At 44.5% G+C, this 17,051-nt stretch overlaps 1 protein-coding gene across 3 annotated transcripts; it reads left to right on the forward strand.

Annotated features, from left to right (window-relative positions):
• Window positions 1-177: 177 nt before the first annotated feature.
• Window positions 178-15,107, forward strand: sh3gl3b (SH3-domain GRB2-like 3b). 3 transcript variants are annotated; one of them, XM_036003316.1, is made up of 10 exons: window positions 181-429; window positions 3,240-3,308; window positions 5,719-5,791; window positions 9,172-9,315; window positions 9,876-10,009; window positions 10,208-10,366; window positions 11,996-12,099; window positions 12,768-12,877; window positions 14,092-14,145; window positions 14,567-15,097. In XM_036003316.1, the coding sequence occupies exons 1-10, from the start codon at window positions 385-387 to the stop codon at window positions 14,776-14,778; spliced, it is 1,104 nt and encodes a 367-aa protein (XP_035859209.1). In that variant the 5' UTR covers window positions 181-384; the 3' UTR covers window positions 14,779-15,097. The 3 variants fall into 3 exon arrangements, with proteins under 3 accessions (XP_035859211.1, XP_035859210.1, XP_035859209.1); XM_036003318.1 differs by lacking the exon at window positions 5,719-5,791 and having other exon boundaries at window positions 178-429; window positions 14,567-15,107; XM_036003317.1 differs by lacking the exon at window positions 9,172-9,315 and having other exon boundaries at window positions 179-429; window positions 14,567-15,102.
• The last annotated feature ends 1,944 nt before the right edge of the window (window positions 15,108-17,051 follow it).

The raw sequence follows: 17,051 nt of genomic DNA on the forward strand, positions 1-17,051 counted from the left end.
ATTTAAAAAAAAGATTAAACTTCTTTGTAGCGGAAAAAGTAACATAATGAAATTTAAAATCAAATGTTTTTTTTTTAATTATTTAACAATAGAACATGTTGAGTAAACATATACAGTATACGTGTATAAAAATATGAAATCAGAGGTAAAATAGATGTATATGGTAAAAGAAAAAGAGAACATGTGACGTTAGACTCAGCTGTAGAAGCATTTCTTGCTGCCTCCCGGTGCAATGTTTTGCAGGGATGCAAAATTGGTCACAACACCGGTGGTTCCAGCCGGAGGGGGCGGAGCGGCTCGGAGTCTCTGCGGGGAATGGAGCATCTCAGGCGGGATGGAGTCTGCAGGTAGACGGCGGTGTTTGGGTCAGGTCCGCCGGTGAAGATGTCTGTCTCCGGGATGAAGAAGCAGCTCCACAAAGCCAGCCAGGTAACCGGGACAAACCGGGTTAAAACGGACTAAAATCTACCGTGGGATATGATTAATTCCTGGGTGAATATTCCGTTTCTGTGTGTCCTATATGGGGTTTTACTGCGACACAGGGCCTTCTGCTCACACTTCAGTATCAAACCATCAGATCAGACAGACTTTGATGATAAATAACAATAAATAATTTGAATTTATTTTTGCAATTCACCTTTTCTGATTTATGAATTAGCCACATAATGTTGTTTTTAGCGCATTGGTTCCCCCCACAGCGCTGTCAGATTAACCCCCCTAATTCACAATTTAAGTGAATAACACTATTTATTATAAAAAGGTGGATATTCTTAACTTTATTTATACTATTAAGCTGACAATATTTGTTGTTGGTTTGGTCAGTAATGCTACTTCAACTCGGAGTAATTAATGTTTCCATTACACATGACTTAGTTAACTATTTCTACCGTTTACACATGACTTTTAGTTAAATATTTCAGTAGTTTATTCTTGCTAACTCGTTTAAAACACTCTTACATAACTGCACCATGTGGTGTTCAGGTGTTACAGCTGATATATTCTCATAATCAAATCATAATTTCATTATATTTCAAATTAGTTGAGCTTCTCTACAATCTTCCCCCGTATCCCCTGGCAACTGCAGAAGTACCCCCTATAGTCAAGATTCACTGGTCTAGAGTATTACTCTATTAAAAGTATAATTACTGAAAATGTCCCCTGTGACTGGTATATTTAGATTTTTAAGCTCTGCAGATGTTTTGTGTGCAATCATCTTTATTTGAGAGAAGTATAAAGTACGAAATGAAAAACAAGTTACCTAAAATCTGCAATTAAGTACAGTACCTGAGTACAATTACTTTACAATTACTAGCCTATACTAGAATAAGCAGCGGCGCTACTGCTCATGGGAAATGAAGTACGATCAAGAAATATCACAGATAGATAGATAGATAGATAAATAGATAGATAGATAAATAGATAAATAGATAGATAGATAGATAAATAGATAAATAGATAGATAGATAGATAGATAGATAGATAGATAAATAGATAGATAGATAGATAGATAGATAGATAGATAGATAAATAGATAGATAGATAGATAGATAAATAGATAGATAGATAGATAGATAAATAGATAGATAGATAGATAGATAAATAGATAGATAGATAAATAGATAGATAGATAAATAGATAAATAGATAGATAGATAGATAAATAGATAAATAGATAGATAGATAGATAGATAGATAGATAGATAGATAGATAGATAAATAGATAGATAGATAAATAGATAAATAGATAGATAAATAGATAAATAGATAGATAGATAGATAGATAGATAGATAGATAGATAAATAGATAGATAGATAGATAGATAGATAGATAGTTAGAATATTATATGCATACAGAAATACAATAAATAGCCTATACTAGAATTTATAAATAAGATATAGAACACCTACTCAGAAAATATACTCAGAGGAATGAAAAAGACTTTATATACAAGTGTAGAATAAAAAATATACAACCTACATACCTACATAACAAATATTGTCAGCTTAATAGTATAAATAAAGTTAAGAATATCCACCTTTTTATAATAAATAGTGTTATTCACCTTATACATCTATTTTACCTCTGATTTCATATTTTTATACACGTACACTGTATATGTTTACTCAACATGTTCTATCCCCTGTGACTGGTATATTTAGATTTTTAAGCTCTGCAGATGTTTTGTGTGTAATCATCTTTATTTGAGAGAAGTATAAAGTACGAAATGAAAAACAACTTACCTAAAATCTGCAATTAAGTACAGTACCTGAGTACAATTACTTTGTTACTTTGCATCACTGCTATGATGTTGTACTTACTGTATGTGACTCATAGTAACCTATCACTACTACTGCTTCTACTATGACTATACTTTAATATATATATATCGAAGAGTAATGCACACAAAGGGCTGTGGTGAGGTGCTGATCACTGGAAGTAGACTCACTGAAAAGTAAGAAAAAAGTGCAGCACACTCTGGCTACGTATGCATTTTCATTTTTATTAGCAACACATTCACGTTCAATCTAGTCTCTCATGTCCAGACCTTCCTCCACAGCTCTGCGGAGGAAGGTCTGTCTAGTCCACACAGCATTCCTGGATGGGAGAACAACGTGCTCTGGTTGATTGGCATTTCTTTAAACCAATCACAATCATCGTGGGCGGGGCTAAGCTCCGGACGGAGCCACGGTGCCTCTGCTAAATAGTCTCAGGAAGGAACTTGTTTTGGTGGAACATGTGTACGTTCAAAAGTAGTTTTAGTCGTGCAACAGAAAACTCAGATTGGACAGATAAGCCTCTTTCCGACCGGAGGGATTTTTTCAGTTCCTAGAACTCTTTTTTTCTTGTGTTCCGACTGGACCAATTTTGGGATTTTTAAGTCTCTCTGGCCGCAGTTCCTGCAACTCTTTCAGCTCCGATAGTGTGATATTTTTACGTCTGTTTCGGAGCGTGTACAAAAAGCCGTCTTATCAGCTGTGATTGTAGAGTGCATGTCGCAGAATAGCACGAACACGCACTTCACACCGCGAGCGTGCACGTGCACGTGCACCACTCGGCAGAAAAGGGAGAATGAAAAAAACAGTCTGCTGCTGGCTGGAGCGACAGAGGGAAAATATTTCAGTCGGAACCGAAATTTGCGTTCTAATCCGGTCCGAATACTACCGTTTGCATAGGAACCGGTTTTTGGTACCCAACCCTAACATCGACTGCTAACGTCATTACCTCGTCTCTTCCTGCAGCTGCTGAACGAGCGGCTGATGGGAGCCGAGGGAACAAAGATGGATGACGACTTCCTGAAGATGGAGAAGGTAAAACCATCATCACTGTGCTCATACAGGAGACTGTCCTCCCCCCGAAAGACGCCCACAAAGGTCGTTTGTTTGAGTAGCAATTACGACCCATATTTAGGTTTATAGACCATAGTAGAAACACACTATGGCTGTGTCTCATTCTGCATACTTCCACTGCTAATGGTCACTGACCACTTCCTGCTGTAGTCCCACTGCTAATGGTCACTGACCACTTCCTGCCGTAGTCCCACTGCTAATGGTCACTGACCACTTCCTGCTGTAGTCCACTGCTAATGGTCACTGACCACTTCCTGCTGTAGTCCACTGCTAATGGTCACTGACCACTTCCTGCTGTAGTCCCACTGCTAATGGTCACTGACCACTTCCTGCTGTAGTCCACTGCTAATGGTCACTGACCACTTCCTGCTGTAGTCCACTGCTAATGGTCACTGACCACTTCCTGCTGTAGTCCCACTGCTAATGGTCACTGACCACTTCCTGCTGTAGTCCCACTGCTAATGGTCACTGACCACTTCCTGCTGTAGTCCACTGCTAATGGTCACTGACCACTTCCTGCTGTAGTCCCACTTTCGATGGTTAGTATTGTCCCAAAAGGAACACTTACGTTAAAACACTTACCGGAAATGACGAGCGGGATGATCATGACGAATGCAACACATGACAGCTGATTGGACGAATGCGTCATGTGGTCTGGCTTCTCCCGAATGTCAAAACCGACCATAATAGCGGCTCTTTCGGAATACAATCTCGTATTTTACGAAGATAGTTCACCGAAACGTGTTTCTGAAAACATTTTAAGAGAGAAATAGGCCGTGCAGTTGCTGAATCTGTCTTCATTTCAGATCAACAAAGGTCAGTTTAAAAGATTTTCGTCAGATTTTGAGAGGCGGCGAGCCGAGCCGACCGCTCCTCATTTGCATAAAGTAGCCTGGATTCAACTTGCCGACGTCCCTGGTCCCTCCCCTTTCCGCTTAGGTGGCGCCCGTTTAGTGCGAGTAGTGTCCATCGTTCCACACTGAACTTTTTGACCGTTTTTAGGGGGTCATCCTGGTACTTTTGGTGACTTTTTGCGTCATCTCCACTATATAGCCTACCGTATTTTCCGGACTATAAGTCGCTCCGGAGTGTAAGTCGCATCAGTCAAAAAATGCGTCATGAAGAGGAAAAAAACATATATAAGTCGCACTGGACTATAAGTCACATTTATTTAGAAATTTATTTCACAAAATCCAAGACCAAGAACAGACATTTCATCTGGAAAGGCAAGTTATTCAACTACACAACATCACACAGAACAGCAGGCTGAATAGGTGTCCGGTATGTTAACGTAACACGTTAACAGTTATTCAGCTACACAACAGCACACAGAACAACTACCAGGGCGTGGAGACGTAACTGCAGCGTTGACAAGCACCCATCTGTGGACTCGTTCCTCCAGCTCTGGCCATCTTGCTTTCAGCCCGCGATTAGCCGATTAGCCGATTAGCCGATTAGCTTTCTTTGTTTCCTTCATTGCAGTAAGAGTCACCTTTTCACCAGTCCCTCACAAGTTCCTCTCTCACTCCAAACTTTCTTTCTGCTGCTCGATTACCGTTTTCGGCTGCATATTTTACAACCTGCAGTCTGTAATCTGCAGAATAGGATTTTCTTTTCTTTCTCAGTTGTCTTTAGGAGCAGCATATAGTTGTCACAAGCCTAGAGCGCCCTCTGGCGTCTTTAGACGGTAATGTTTTCAGTATGAAATAACATTTAAAAACATGTTAAATTATATATATTTTGATATATAAGTCGCACCTGACTATAAGTCGCAGGACCAGCCAAACTATGAAAAAAAGTCTGTGGTATATTTCAGTTGCAGCACTGTGTTGCCGTTGTATGGAGAAGGAACTTCGTAGACACTGCTCTTGGTATAAAAAGATTTATTACATCAGAGTTTTCAGCATCAATTTACAGACCCATGGATATCTGGAGAGACGACCGACCCAATCTTCAAAATTTTGTCGCTCTGACTTTTCTTTGTGTGGACAACGTATATATCTCAATGCATCGTATCAACATAGGACGTAATTTTGTAAATATATCATTGGACGGATAACTATCCAATCAATGCCTGTTATCTGGCACAACTCCAAAAAAGGTCTCTTCTGTCTTGGGGGGACCCCTACTCATGTTAACAATTTCCAGATGTTCTCAGTAAATGTAGAGTAAAGTTCATGCATCTCCTTATACCAAAAACTTAGATCACAATGGTAAATAGTCAGATACCACAAGTCCTTACAGTCCGGAAAATACGGTACTTAAAACTAAGTGTTTGAAGTGTGACAGTAGGCGCTTTGAGACATATCGTGCAGTATTTCGGTGATTGGGGAGGTTTCAAACACAGCTTCTGTTTCTGTCTCTCTGTCAGAGTGTGGAGGTCCTCCAGTCTCTGCTGGTGGAGCTGCTGTCCAGAACCACGGAGTTCCTCCAACCACACCCAGGTAAGAAGCACCACCCTGCAGTTCTCAGGTGTTCTCAGGTGTTCACAGGGCCTAAAGTATGTCTTTTTTTTATTATTAACAGTTTATTGGTTTTTCAGAGAATTTATACACACACACATATCCGTCAGAAAAAAAGAATCAGTACACATACAACAAAATAGAATGAAAGGAAGACCTAGCGCGACCATAGACAAAAACTAAACTATAAATACATTATAGGACATTATAAAAAAAATAAAATAATAAAAAATAAAAAATAGACAGTGATGCACAGACCCTTGAGTTTACAACCTTGCCTATATATAGGTACCGTATTCTATCAAAATGTATCCATCAGACATGTTTTCTAGTTAAATGCTATGTTTATGAGCCGCAACGCCATTAAATGCCCAAAGTGTACGAGTGGTACTTCCCCCATTTCAAGTTGTACTCCTCCGGGCCTAAAGCATGTCTGACTCATGACACTTTGTTTCATTAACATCAGGGATGCACCAAATCCAGGATTCGGCTTCTGATTGGGCTGAATATTGGGTTTTTTGACGGGGTTCTGGTTTCTGCAGAACCTTAGAATTTTTTCCCAGTGAACTGAACCCTACGCTTGCACTCCGTGCGCCACGCTGGTCGCCGTAATGACGGCGCCGTTGATTACAGGAAGGTGTTTACGTAGGTGGAGCGTTCAATGCAGCAGGCTGTGAGAAAGTGGAAATGGAACTGGTGAGCAGAAAAAGTGTAGTTTGGCAGTACTTTCAGTCAAAAGAAGGCCATTCAAGTCCAGCTACATGTTCAATCTGCAATGCTGATTAGTCTGGTGGTGGCGAGGACCCTAAACTATACACAACATCACCGCTGTTACAACATCTGGTAGGAAACATCTGGAAGAATACGAGTTGTGCATGAAGGAATCTACAGACAGCAGCCAGAATGCAGCAACTTCAGGTACGGCAAAGGAAGGACAGTCACTGTTTACTTCATTAATGTGTTTACTGTGTTCATGGACTGAGGATGGGACGAGGATTCAGCAGAATCAGAACCAGGGGATTCAGGATTCAGTAGAACACCAAAAACCTGGATTCAGTGCATCCCTAATTACACAACAGCCATCAAAAACTTAAAGATGCCCTCCAAGACATGTTTTAAAAAACATATAAACAATCTGCTTTGAATATTTTAATATTTTAAATGTGTGTCTGATATGTTTATAGCTCGACTCAACAACTCACTTTTTGGGTTTTTTTCCATTGACACAAGTGGAGATAGAGAAAAAAAGTAGAAAAGGGTAAATTATTTCCCCAGAAAAACGTGATTATGCCATCCCATAACTCAATACATAATCAGCCAAAGTCTGCATATTTATTTCGGGGGCCGCATTTTTTTCAAATACGCTGTACTTTCGCTGCATAAATTGCAGATTTCCGCGCAAAATATGCGGAGCTTGCATGATTTCATAATCCCCGCATTTACGTTGCAAAAAAGTCCCATATATCTTAGCAGAAAGTTGAAAAATGTTGCGTTTACTTCACACAAGAGCAGCCATTTTCCCCTGTTGCCATGGGAATGTTATGAAGTGACGTAATTACGCGACGTGAACATCATCGAAAAGCTGCAAACCCCGCGATGAAGCCACGATGAAACAGTTTTTGCAAGTTCCCGCAATTTCATCGCATAAAATTGCATAAATATCCCAAATATTCCATCACATTTCTTAAGAAAACGTGACGCATAATCAAGGATTTTAGCCCAAAACAATCACAAAAAAACTTTTCAAAAAAATTTGAAAAAGAGGCAATTCAAAGTGCTTCACATGCCATTTACAGTTTTTTCCAATTGCTAAAACACAATTTTGCAAACTAGGCTGGTTTTATCAAAATACTCAACACAATTCACAAAACACACACGCAAACTGCAGAATACCTCGTATATATCCTGCAAAATGAAGAACTGCAACCACAACTACATACAGCATTACCAAAATCAAACTGTTGCACCAAATGGCACACACTCCATTCATATTACCAGATGTTTGTCTAACCAACTACACACTGCTGGGCATCATGAAAAGCTCTCTCATCTTTAGTATGCTTTACCATAATACTAAAATAGGTCAAATTGTAGAAAATTGTTCAGATTGTTCACATGCACAGACCTTATCATGGTCATTGGGTTACTGTGCGTGATTTTTATTTTTGGCTGTATGTGTGATATATGTGTGTATATGTGTTTGTTGTGTTAAGGTTGTCTAAGCTACTGGATCCTAAAATTTCCTTCAGGATGAATAAAGTATCTATCTATCTATCTCTCTCTCTATCTATCTATCTATCTATCTATCTATCTATCTACCTACCTACCTACCCCTCTCTCTCTCTCTCTCTCTCTCTCTCTCTCTCTATCTATCTATCTATCTATCTATCTATCTCTCTCTCTCTCTCTCTATCTATCTATCTATCTCTCTCTCTCTCTCTCTCTCTCTCTCTCTCTCTCTCTCTCTCTCTCTCTTGCTCTCTCTCTCTCTCTCTCTCTCTCTCTCTCTCGCTCTCTCTCTCTCTCTTGCTCTCTCTCTCTCTCTATCTATCTATCTGTCTATCTATCTCTCTCGCTCTCTCTCTCTCTATCTATCTATCTATCTCTCTCGCTCTCTCTCTCTCTCTCTATCTATCTATCTATCTCTCTCTCTCTCTATCTATCTGTCTATCTATCTATCTATCTATCTATCTATCTCTCTCTCTCTATCTATCTCTCTATCTCTCTATCTATCTATCTATCTATCTATCTCTCTATCTATCTATCTAAATATTTGCAGATACACACACATGCTGTTGAAACATTTATGTTTTTATTTTTAACCAAACAAGTCAGAGCAACATATGCCCAGCAGATATATTTACATCGGACTGAACAGAAATATGCTCACAACAAACAGAAAAAAATATATAGAAAAAAAGAGGTGCTCACCTGTGGTCTTTTCAGAGTGCTTACTTCCTGATTGAAGTGGTAACTATTAACCAATGAGGTGTTTGGCCAGGTGTGTATGTGTTGGCCAATCAGCTCATGTCGTGTCATTTTGAATGGCAGTGTTATGAAATGTCAAACATGTGACTTTATGTCAGATTGTTGTGTCTTATGCAGAGAACCGGGTTCAGTGCATTTAAAAAGGGACATTTTGAATTGCAAAATGTGTGTAAAGCAGAAAATGTGTTTAGACTTTTGGAGACTTGAGAAGAGGTTTAGCTCTCTGTGAGTCAGTTTAAATAATTGTGCTATACATACACGTCATGTTAGTGTGTTAGCAACTGGAAAAAAACTGTAAAAACAAGTATGAAGTATGAAAGGAGCTCTGGTCTTCCTGCTGATGCTGCTGGTGACCACCATGTTTCTGTCTCCAGGCGTCCGAGCCAAACTGAGCGTGCTCAACACGATGTCCAGGATCCGAGGGCAGGGGGGGGCTGCGGGCTACCCGCAGACAGAGAGCATGCTGGGAGACTGCATGTCGCACTACGGCCGGGAGCTCGGTGCTGCTTCTGAATTTGGTACGATGCTGTTTTCTCAGCACTTGTTCCCATGGCGACAACCGGAGGAAAATAGGACATTTTGTCCTCGGGTCAAAGGTTAAAGACTAATGATGTCTGGGAGTCTGTAAATGGGTGTGTGTGTGTGTGTGTGTGTGTGTATCTGTGTGTGAGTTGTGTGAGTCTCTGTGTGTGTGTGTCTGTGTGTGTGTGTGTGTGTGTGTGTGTGTGTCTCAATGTGTGTCTCTGTGTGTGTGTGTGTGTGTGCGTGTGTAACTAAAGTAACTAGTAACTAAAGCTGGAACAGATGAATGTAGTGGAGTAACTAAAGTAACTAGTAACTAAAGCTGTAACAGATGAATGTAGTGGAGTAACTAAAGTAACTAGTAACTAAAGCTGTAACAGATGAATGTAGTGGAGTAAAAAGTACAATATTTTTCTCTGAAATGTAGTGGAGTAGAAGTAGAAAGTGGCATGAAAAGAAAAGACTCAAGTAAAGTACAAGTACCTCAACATGTGGTACTGAAGTACAGTACTGGAGTACATGTACTTAGTTACATCCTGTGGCTGGTCCCCGGCAGGCGGCGCCCTGGCGGAGGCGGGGGAAGCTCTGCAGCAGGTCGCTCAGGCCCGACACGCTCTGGATGGAGACATCAAGCGCTCCTTCATCGGCCCACTGGAGCAGCTCCAGAACACAGAGCTGAAGGAGATACAGGTGAGAGGACGCTCGTCTTCATCGTCTTCATCACTTTCATTAGTTAATTTTGACCCCAGAAGGACAACATGGCCGACCAGAAGACAACAGGAGGGTTAAGATGAGAGAAATGAAGATGCAACAGTACGAACAGAATGCAGACTTTTAGTCCAAATATGCGGCCTGTGTTTGTGATCTTTGCTGTGATTGGTTCCTCAGTTCCAGCTGAAGAAGCTCAACGGCCGTCGGCTGGACTTTGACTACAAGAGGAGGCGGCGAGGGAAAGTCCCGGCACAGGAAGTCCAGCGGGCCTGGGACAAGTTCCTGCTGTCCAAAGAGCTGGTGGAGCGGAGCATGTTCGTCCTGCTGCAGAGTGACGTGAGTCTGAGGGCGACTAAGGCCGGCTGCACACTGGCCGCGTGGCGTGAGTGTATCGGCTGCGTGGCGTGAGCGTGTCGGCTGCGTGGCGTGAGCGTGTCGGTGTCGGCTGCGTGGCGTGAGCGTGTCGGCTGTGTGGCGTGAGAGTGTCGGCTGCGTGGCGTGTCGGCTGCGTGGCGTGAGAGTGTCGGCTGCGTGGCGTGAGCATGTCGGCTGCGTGGCGTGTCGGCTGCGTGGCGTGAGAGTGTCGGCTGTGTGGCGTGAGCGTGTCGGCTCACGTGTCGGCTGCGTGGCGTGAGCGTGTCGGCTGTGTGGCGTGAGAGTGTCGGCTGCGTGGCGTGTCGGCTGCGTGGCGTGAGAGTGTCGGCTGCGTGGCGTGAGCATGTCGGCTGCGTGGCGTGTCGGCTGCGTGGCGTGAGAGTGTCGGCTGTGTGGCGTGAGCGTGTCGGCTCACGTGTCGGCTGCGTGGCGTGAGCGTGTCGGCTGTGTGGCGTGAGCGTGTCGGCTCACGTGTCGGCTGCGTGGCGTGAGAGTGTCGGCTGCGTGGCGTGAGAGTGTCGGCTGCGTGGCGTGAGCGTGTCGGTTGCATGGCGTGAGCGTGTCGGCTGCGTGGCGTGAGCGTGTCGGCTGCGTGGCGTGAGCGTGTCGGCTCACGTGTCGGCTGCGTGGCGTGAGAGTGTTGGCTGCGTGGCGTGAGCGTGTCGGCTGCGTGGCGTGAGCGTGTCGGCTGTGTGGCGTGAGCGTGTCGGCTCACGTGTCGGCTGCGTGGCGTGAGAGTGTTGGCTGCGTGGCGTGAGCGTGTCAGCTGCGTGGCGTGAGCGTGTCGGCTCACGTGTCGGCTGCGTGGCGTGAGAGTGTTGGCTGCGTGGCGTGAGCGTGTCGGCTGCGTGGCGTGAGAGTGTCGGCTGCGTGGCGTGAGCGTGTCAGCTGTGTGGCGTGAGCGTGTCGGCTGCGTGGCGTGAGCGTGTCGGCTGTGTGGCGTGAGCGTGTCGGCTCACGTGTCGGCTGCGTGGCGTGAGAGTGTTGGCTGCGTGGCGTGAGCGTGTCGGCTGCGTGGCGTGAGCGTGTCGGCTGTGTGGCGTGAGCGTGTCGGCTCACGTGTCGGCTGCGTGGCGTGAGAGTGTTGGCTGCGTGGCGTGAGCGTGTCAGCTGCGTGGCGTGAGCGTGTCGGCTGTGTGGCGTGAGCGTGTCGGCTCACGTGTCGGCTGCGTGGCGTGAGAGTGTTGGCTGCGTGGCGTGAGCGTGTCGGCTGCGTGGCGTGAGAGTGTCGGCTGCGTGGCGTGAGCGTGTCGGCTGTGTGGCGTGAGCGTGTCGGCTCACGTGTCGGCTGCGTGGCGTGAGAGTGTTGGCTGCGTGGCGTGAGAGTGTCGGCTGCGTGGCGTGAGCGTGTCAGCTGTGTGGCGTGAGAGTGTCGGCTGCGTGGCGTGAGCGTGTCGGCTGCGTGGCGTGAGAGTGGCGTGAGAGTGTCGGATGCGCAACAACGGCAAATTATTTGCAGTAACTCTTAAGTAAGATCTTAAGTGCTGACAAAATTTGACATTTGCAACGTGTGTGGTTTTCGGGATACCTGCATGTTTCACTCGTCCCGGTTGTACCTACTCCAGGTGAGCCAGATGTTTTCTCCTGCAGGTGGACCAGCTGAGTCGTCTGGCCGCTCTGGTCGCCGCTCTGCTCGACTTTCACCGCAACGCCCACCGCATCCTGCTGGGTCTCCATGGCAACCTGCAGGCCAGGTGAGCCCCCCCCCCCTCCCAAGATGCGACTCTCGGTCACAAATAATCTGCTATAACAAACTAAATGTGCACAATACCAGAGAAGTAAAGCATGTATGTGATGATGTGGGGGTATGGTGAAGGGTATGTGATGATGTGGGGGTATGGTGAAGGGTATGTGATGTGGGGGTATGGTGAAGGGTATGTGATGTTGTGGGGGTATGGTGAAGGGTATGTGATGATGTGGGGGTATGGTGAAGGGTATGTGATGATGTGGGGACCAAGGGAACTTTATCAGGATGCATAGTATCCTGGATCCATGAAATAACTGGCCTTTCAAAATAAAAGTCTTCCTGCCTCTATGGGAATTTAACATAGGGGTCTAGTGACTTATGCCCCCTGTAGTTTAAGGAAGAACATTTATTTATTTACGATACATTATTCATTCACAAAGAAAATTGGTGTCCTTAAAGGTTGGATTTTTCCTCATTTTTTTAAATTAAGGCATTAAGATCAATTTCCAAAAGATGATTTTTTTATTCCTCTTTTTAGTCAACTTTAACATGGGGGTCCTAATTTTTTCACATGACTGTATATACAGTACAGTATACCCACTACAATGCATTAGGCTACACACTGGCTACAACAACCTTTTTTAATTCAGGACACTGTGTGTTTGTTGTCAACAGGCTGACTGCGTCCAGTAACAGACCCGAGCGCCGCTTCAGACCCAAAAAGATCCGAGTCAGAAATGAACTCAACGGCAGCTTCCCATCGATCACACGTGCAGTTCCCTCAGGTTTCTCCTGTTTAAACATATAGTTTGTGGTCTCCTAAGTCAAATATATCTTAACTGTAATATTAAGCTACAAGAATGCTTATCTGTAAGCTATATCAGTAACTTACCTATGAGGAATAATAGTTAATTTCCTTATCCTGTTTCTGAAGTTAGCTGCTAATAAGGGATGTGCCAGAAGGAGGCGCTACAACATTGAGTTCTGAATCAGAGTATGTTCCACTGACCAGATGTGGACTCTAGTTAAAGTGCTCATATTATGCTCATTTTCAGGTTCATAATTGTATTTAGAGGTTGTACCATAATAGGTTTACATGGTTTAATTATCAAAAAACACCATATTTTAGTTGTACTGCTCATTGCTGCAGCTCCTCTTTTCACCCTGTGTTCAGGTCTCTGTTTTAGCTACAGAGTGAGACCTCTCACTGCTGGAACATCTTTGTTGGCAGTCGCACATGCTCAGTAGCTAGGTAAGATCACATGATCAGTAGCTAGGTAAGACCACACGCTCAGTAGCTAGGTAAGACCACATGATCAGTAGCTAGGTAAGATCACATGATCAGTAGCTAGGTAAGATCACATGATCAGTAGCTAGGTAAGATCACATGATCAGTAGCTAGGTAAGACCACATGATCAGTAGCTAGGTAAGATCACATGCTCAGTAGCTAGGTAAGGACTACATGAGCTAGCTAGCTGTTTCTCCAACTTCAGTAGTACAAGGCAGGATTAGCTGGGAGACTTCTTCTAAACGAGGGCATACTTCCAACTTTGCGTGGAATACCTGCAGAACAGGGACATGGAAGTAGTTCTTTTGTAGATTATGGTGAACTAGTGTGTGTTGTAGCAGTGTTTTGCCATTGAGAACGAGCTAGCATGCTAACAGTTAGCCCCCTAGCCCCCTCGTCTCAGCTAGTGACGTAGAAAGCCGTGCAGATTTTGACCAGCTCACCCAGAGACTGAAGGCAGGACACATTCAGAAACCGTATCTCACTCTAAACACCATGGATGGTTTTATCAAAGTTTGTATGTGTGTGGAAGCACCAGAGACACAAAATAACTCCCCAAATCTCAGAAAAAGGGATTCTTTTTCATAGTATGGGCACTTTAAACTTGTCGTGGACATTCAGTTCTTCCTTAGAAGATATAACACAGTTTGACTTTCTCATTTCTCTGGGATTAAACGTCCAATACTGTAACTTCTCTGTGTGTGTTACAGGAGAGCAGCTCTCAGCGTTACCCTCCAGACCCAGCAGTCCCATCTCCTGTTACGGTAAGAAAAGTATGATTTTTGGTTTGGGTTTCCCAAGAGAAGAGACTTGTAGGATGAAGAGTGTCTGGTTGGTTGGGCTACATTTGTCTGACAGCTTTAGTTATATCCTAACACATTTGGCGCTCCTATTCTTCCTCACCTTACTTCCTGCCACGGCCACTAGAGGGCGCCGCCACTACAAACCTAAATGTAGGTCAGAGTGATGCTGGACCAAACCATTATTGGCTCGTTGTGGGGGGAGCACAGATTTTAGTTTCTTATTTCAAATGTTCCAGATAGTTTTCTCTTTGTGTTATAATTTACTTTACTCTGATTGCTGTTTATTTCTCTCTCTCTCTCTCTCTGTCTCTCGCTCTCTCTCTCTCTCTCTCTCTCTCTCCTTCCCTCTCTCTCTCTCCCTCTCCCTCCCTCTCTCTCTCAGCTGACAGTAATCTGATCCTGGATCAGCCGTGCTGCAGGGCGATGTACTCATTCCGTCCGAGCCACGCCGGCGAGCTGAGCTTCAGCGAGGGCGACGTCATCGTCCTGACCAATCAGGTCGACGCCAACTGGTTCGAAGGCACGCTGGCCGGCCAATCAGGACTGTTCCCCGTCAGCTACGTGGACGTGCTAGTGCCGCTGCCGTTACCGTGAAGACATCCAGGGACTGTTTCACCGGGAGGACGGCCATAGTTTCTACTGCAGAGCACTTTAGTTTCTGACCTCGTGTTGGACTTTAAATATACGAAGACAAGTCGCGACACAGACGCTCAGCCAGCACGCCATCACGCCATCTTTAGACTACGGCGTGTGTTTCCCTTTAAGACTTGTAGACCTTCACTTCCTGCAAAAACCGGCTCCTGCCTCACATTACACATTACTGCACATTACTAATCCTTAATGCATCTGATGCTGCGTCTCCACTGCTACGTTCCTCTCATCCCCCTCTCATTCCCCCTGCTCTGGCGTTTCCCCCTCTCATTCCCCCTGCTCTGGTGTTTCCCCCTCTCATTCCCCCTGCTCTGGTGTTTCCCCCTCTCATTCCCCCTGCTCTGGCGTTCTCCCCTCTCATTCCCCCTGCTCTGGTGTTTCCCCCTCTCATTCCCCCTGCTCTCATTCCCCCTGCTCTGGTGTTTCCCCCTCTCATTCCCCCTGCTCTCATTCCCCCTGCTCTGGCGTTTCCCCCTCTCATTCCCCCTGCTCTGACGTTTACCCCTCTCATTCCCCCTGCTCTGGCGTTCTCCCCTCTCATTCCCCATGCTCTGGCGTTTCCCCCTCTCATTCCCCCTGCTCTGGTGTTCCCTCTCTCATTCCCCCTGCTCTGACGTTTCCCCCTCTCATTCCCCCTGCTCTGACGTTTCCCCCTCTCATTTATCTCTGGAGATAAAATCACTCGGTGCACCGAGATCACTTTGGGCTCAAAACTCAAACACTTAAAAACCAAAACGTAGCGCTGGAGATGGAGCCTGACTGCATTTCTGAGTAAGAAAGACTGCAGACTGCTCTGAATTAAGCACTGAACACTTCCACTATAATGTACAACAATATGATAAGTATAGATATAAGATATGATTTAGTAAGTTTAAAGGTCTCACTCACGTGGAGGAGTCTGGTGGCTTGAAATCCATCTTTTTTTTTTTGTCATTCAAAATGTTGGACTGTTCCTTTAAAGTAAGCTATTATAGCCATAGGGCCCTATCTTGCTCTCTCTCTCTATCTCTCTATCTCTCTATCTCTCTCTCTCTCTCTCTGTCTCAGGTGTGTTCAGGTGCATTCTGGGCGTGCTGGTCTTACAGGGAGGTGTGTTCAGGTGCATTCTGGGTGTATTACTATCTTGAGGCAGCAGGAAGTGATGGCACCATTGACCAACAAAAACCTGGTCTAAAGTCAATAACGCAGCATTTCATTGTTATTTTAACAGAGCATTAGTAAAATGCTCCTAGGCTCGTGCACAGCGCACGCACACTATGCTTGTTACACACACAGGGACGCACAGCAGCACACACACATGCAGAAGATTACAAATAAAAATATTACGGTGCAAATCCTCCATCATAACAGCAATGCTCCAAGGTCCAAACGCGCCTGGCTTTTAAAGGGAATGGGAGATGATCTCTGATTGGTTGATTGCATGTTACGCCCAAAACACACCTCTGATTAATGAAGACACTAAGTACAACCCTTTAGAACCATGCACCCGGCACACGGACACTTTTATGAGCCGTCAAACTAACAAAAGTGGATTTGGACACGCCCTAAACACACCTGCACCAGGCGCTTCACGCCGTGCGCTTAGATCGTTAAAATAGGCCCCTGAACCTAACACGCTGTAGCTGATACTGTATGAAGTAAACACTGTACTGGCTTTAAATTAGACTGTACTGTAGATTCAACCAACTAGCATTTACATTTTTTTGAATCAATTCACAGTTTGCCTGATAAACCCTGTAGACCACGTGCCAAACTCAAGGCCTGCGGGCCAAACGCGGCCCCTCGCAGATTTTAATCCGGCCCGTATATATCAGTTTAGATTCACAATAATTTGAGACTAGTTGTGCGCCAAATCCAAAAAGACAGGAAGCTGTTTTTCATACTGCAATGACGCGACACTGACAGCAGAATCTGGCAGATTTGCCGACTTTGAGACTCCGAAATTCCCCCAGAAGCAGCCGATAGTTTTCATATTCAGGCTGGGAGTCGGCTGTGTGGTGTGTAATCTTTGATTTGCTTGATTTGCTAATCGCTATGATGGATAAGGAACTTTTTTGCTGACTTTTGTAGAGCAGGGTAGAAAAAAACGCAGCAAAAGGGTCAGAGAAAGCACCAAAACTTACCAAAAAAAGCAACATGCAGTAATATTTCTTTGAGTTTATTCCTCCTGTTGTCTTCAGGTCACATTTGACCCATTTTCTACATCACAAATTTGG

The sequence above is a fragment of the Sander lucioperca genome, chromosome 7 (assembly GCF_008315115.2).
Source record: "Sander lucioperca isolate FBNREF2018 chromosome 7, SLUC_FBN_1.2, whole genome shotgun sequence".
NCBI classification, from domain to species: domain Eukaryota; kingdom Metazoa; phylum Chordata; class Actinopteri; order Perciformes; family Percidae; genus Sander; species Sander lucioperca.

Bases quoted from the DNA above. Each gene is read 5' to 3' on its own strand.
- sh3gl3b (XM_036003316.1), top strand. From the start codon at position 385: ATGTCTGTCTCCGGGATGAAGAAGCAGCTCCACAAAGCCAGCCAG. The intron at 5,792-9,171 runs GTAAGAAGCACC...TTCTGTCTCCAG, and splicing joins GTTCCTCCAACCACACCCAG to GCGTCCGAGCCAAACTGAGC. The intron at 10,367-11,995 runs GTGAGTCTGAGG...TTTCTCCTGCAG, and splicing joins TCGTCCTGCTGCAGAGTGAC to GTGGACCAGCTGAGTCGTCT.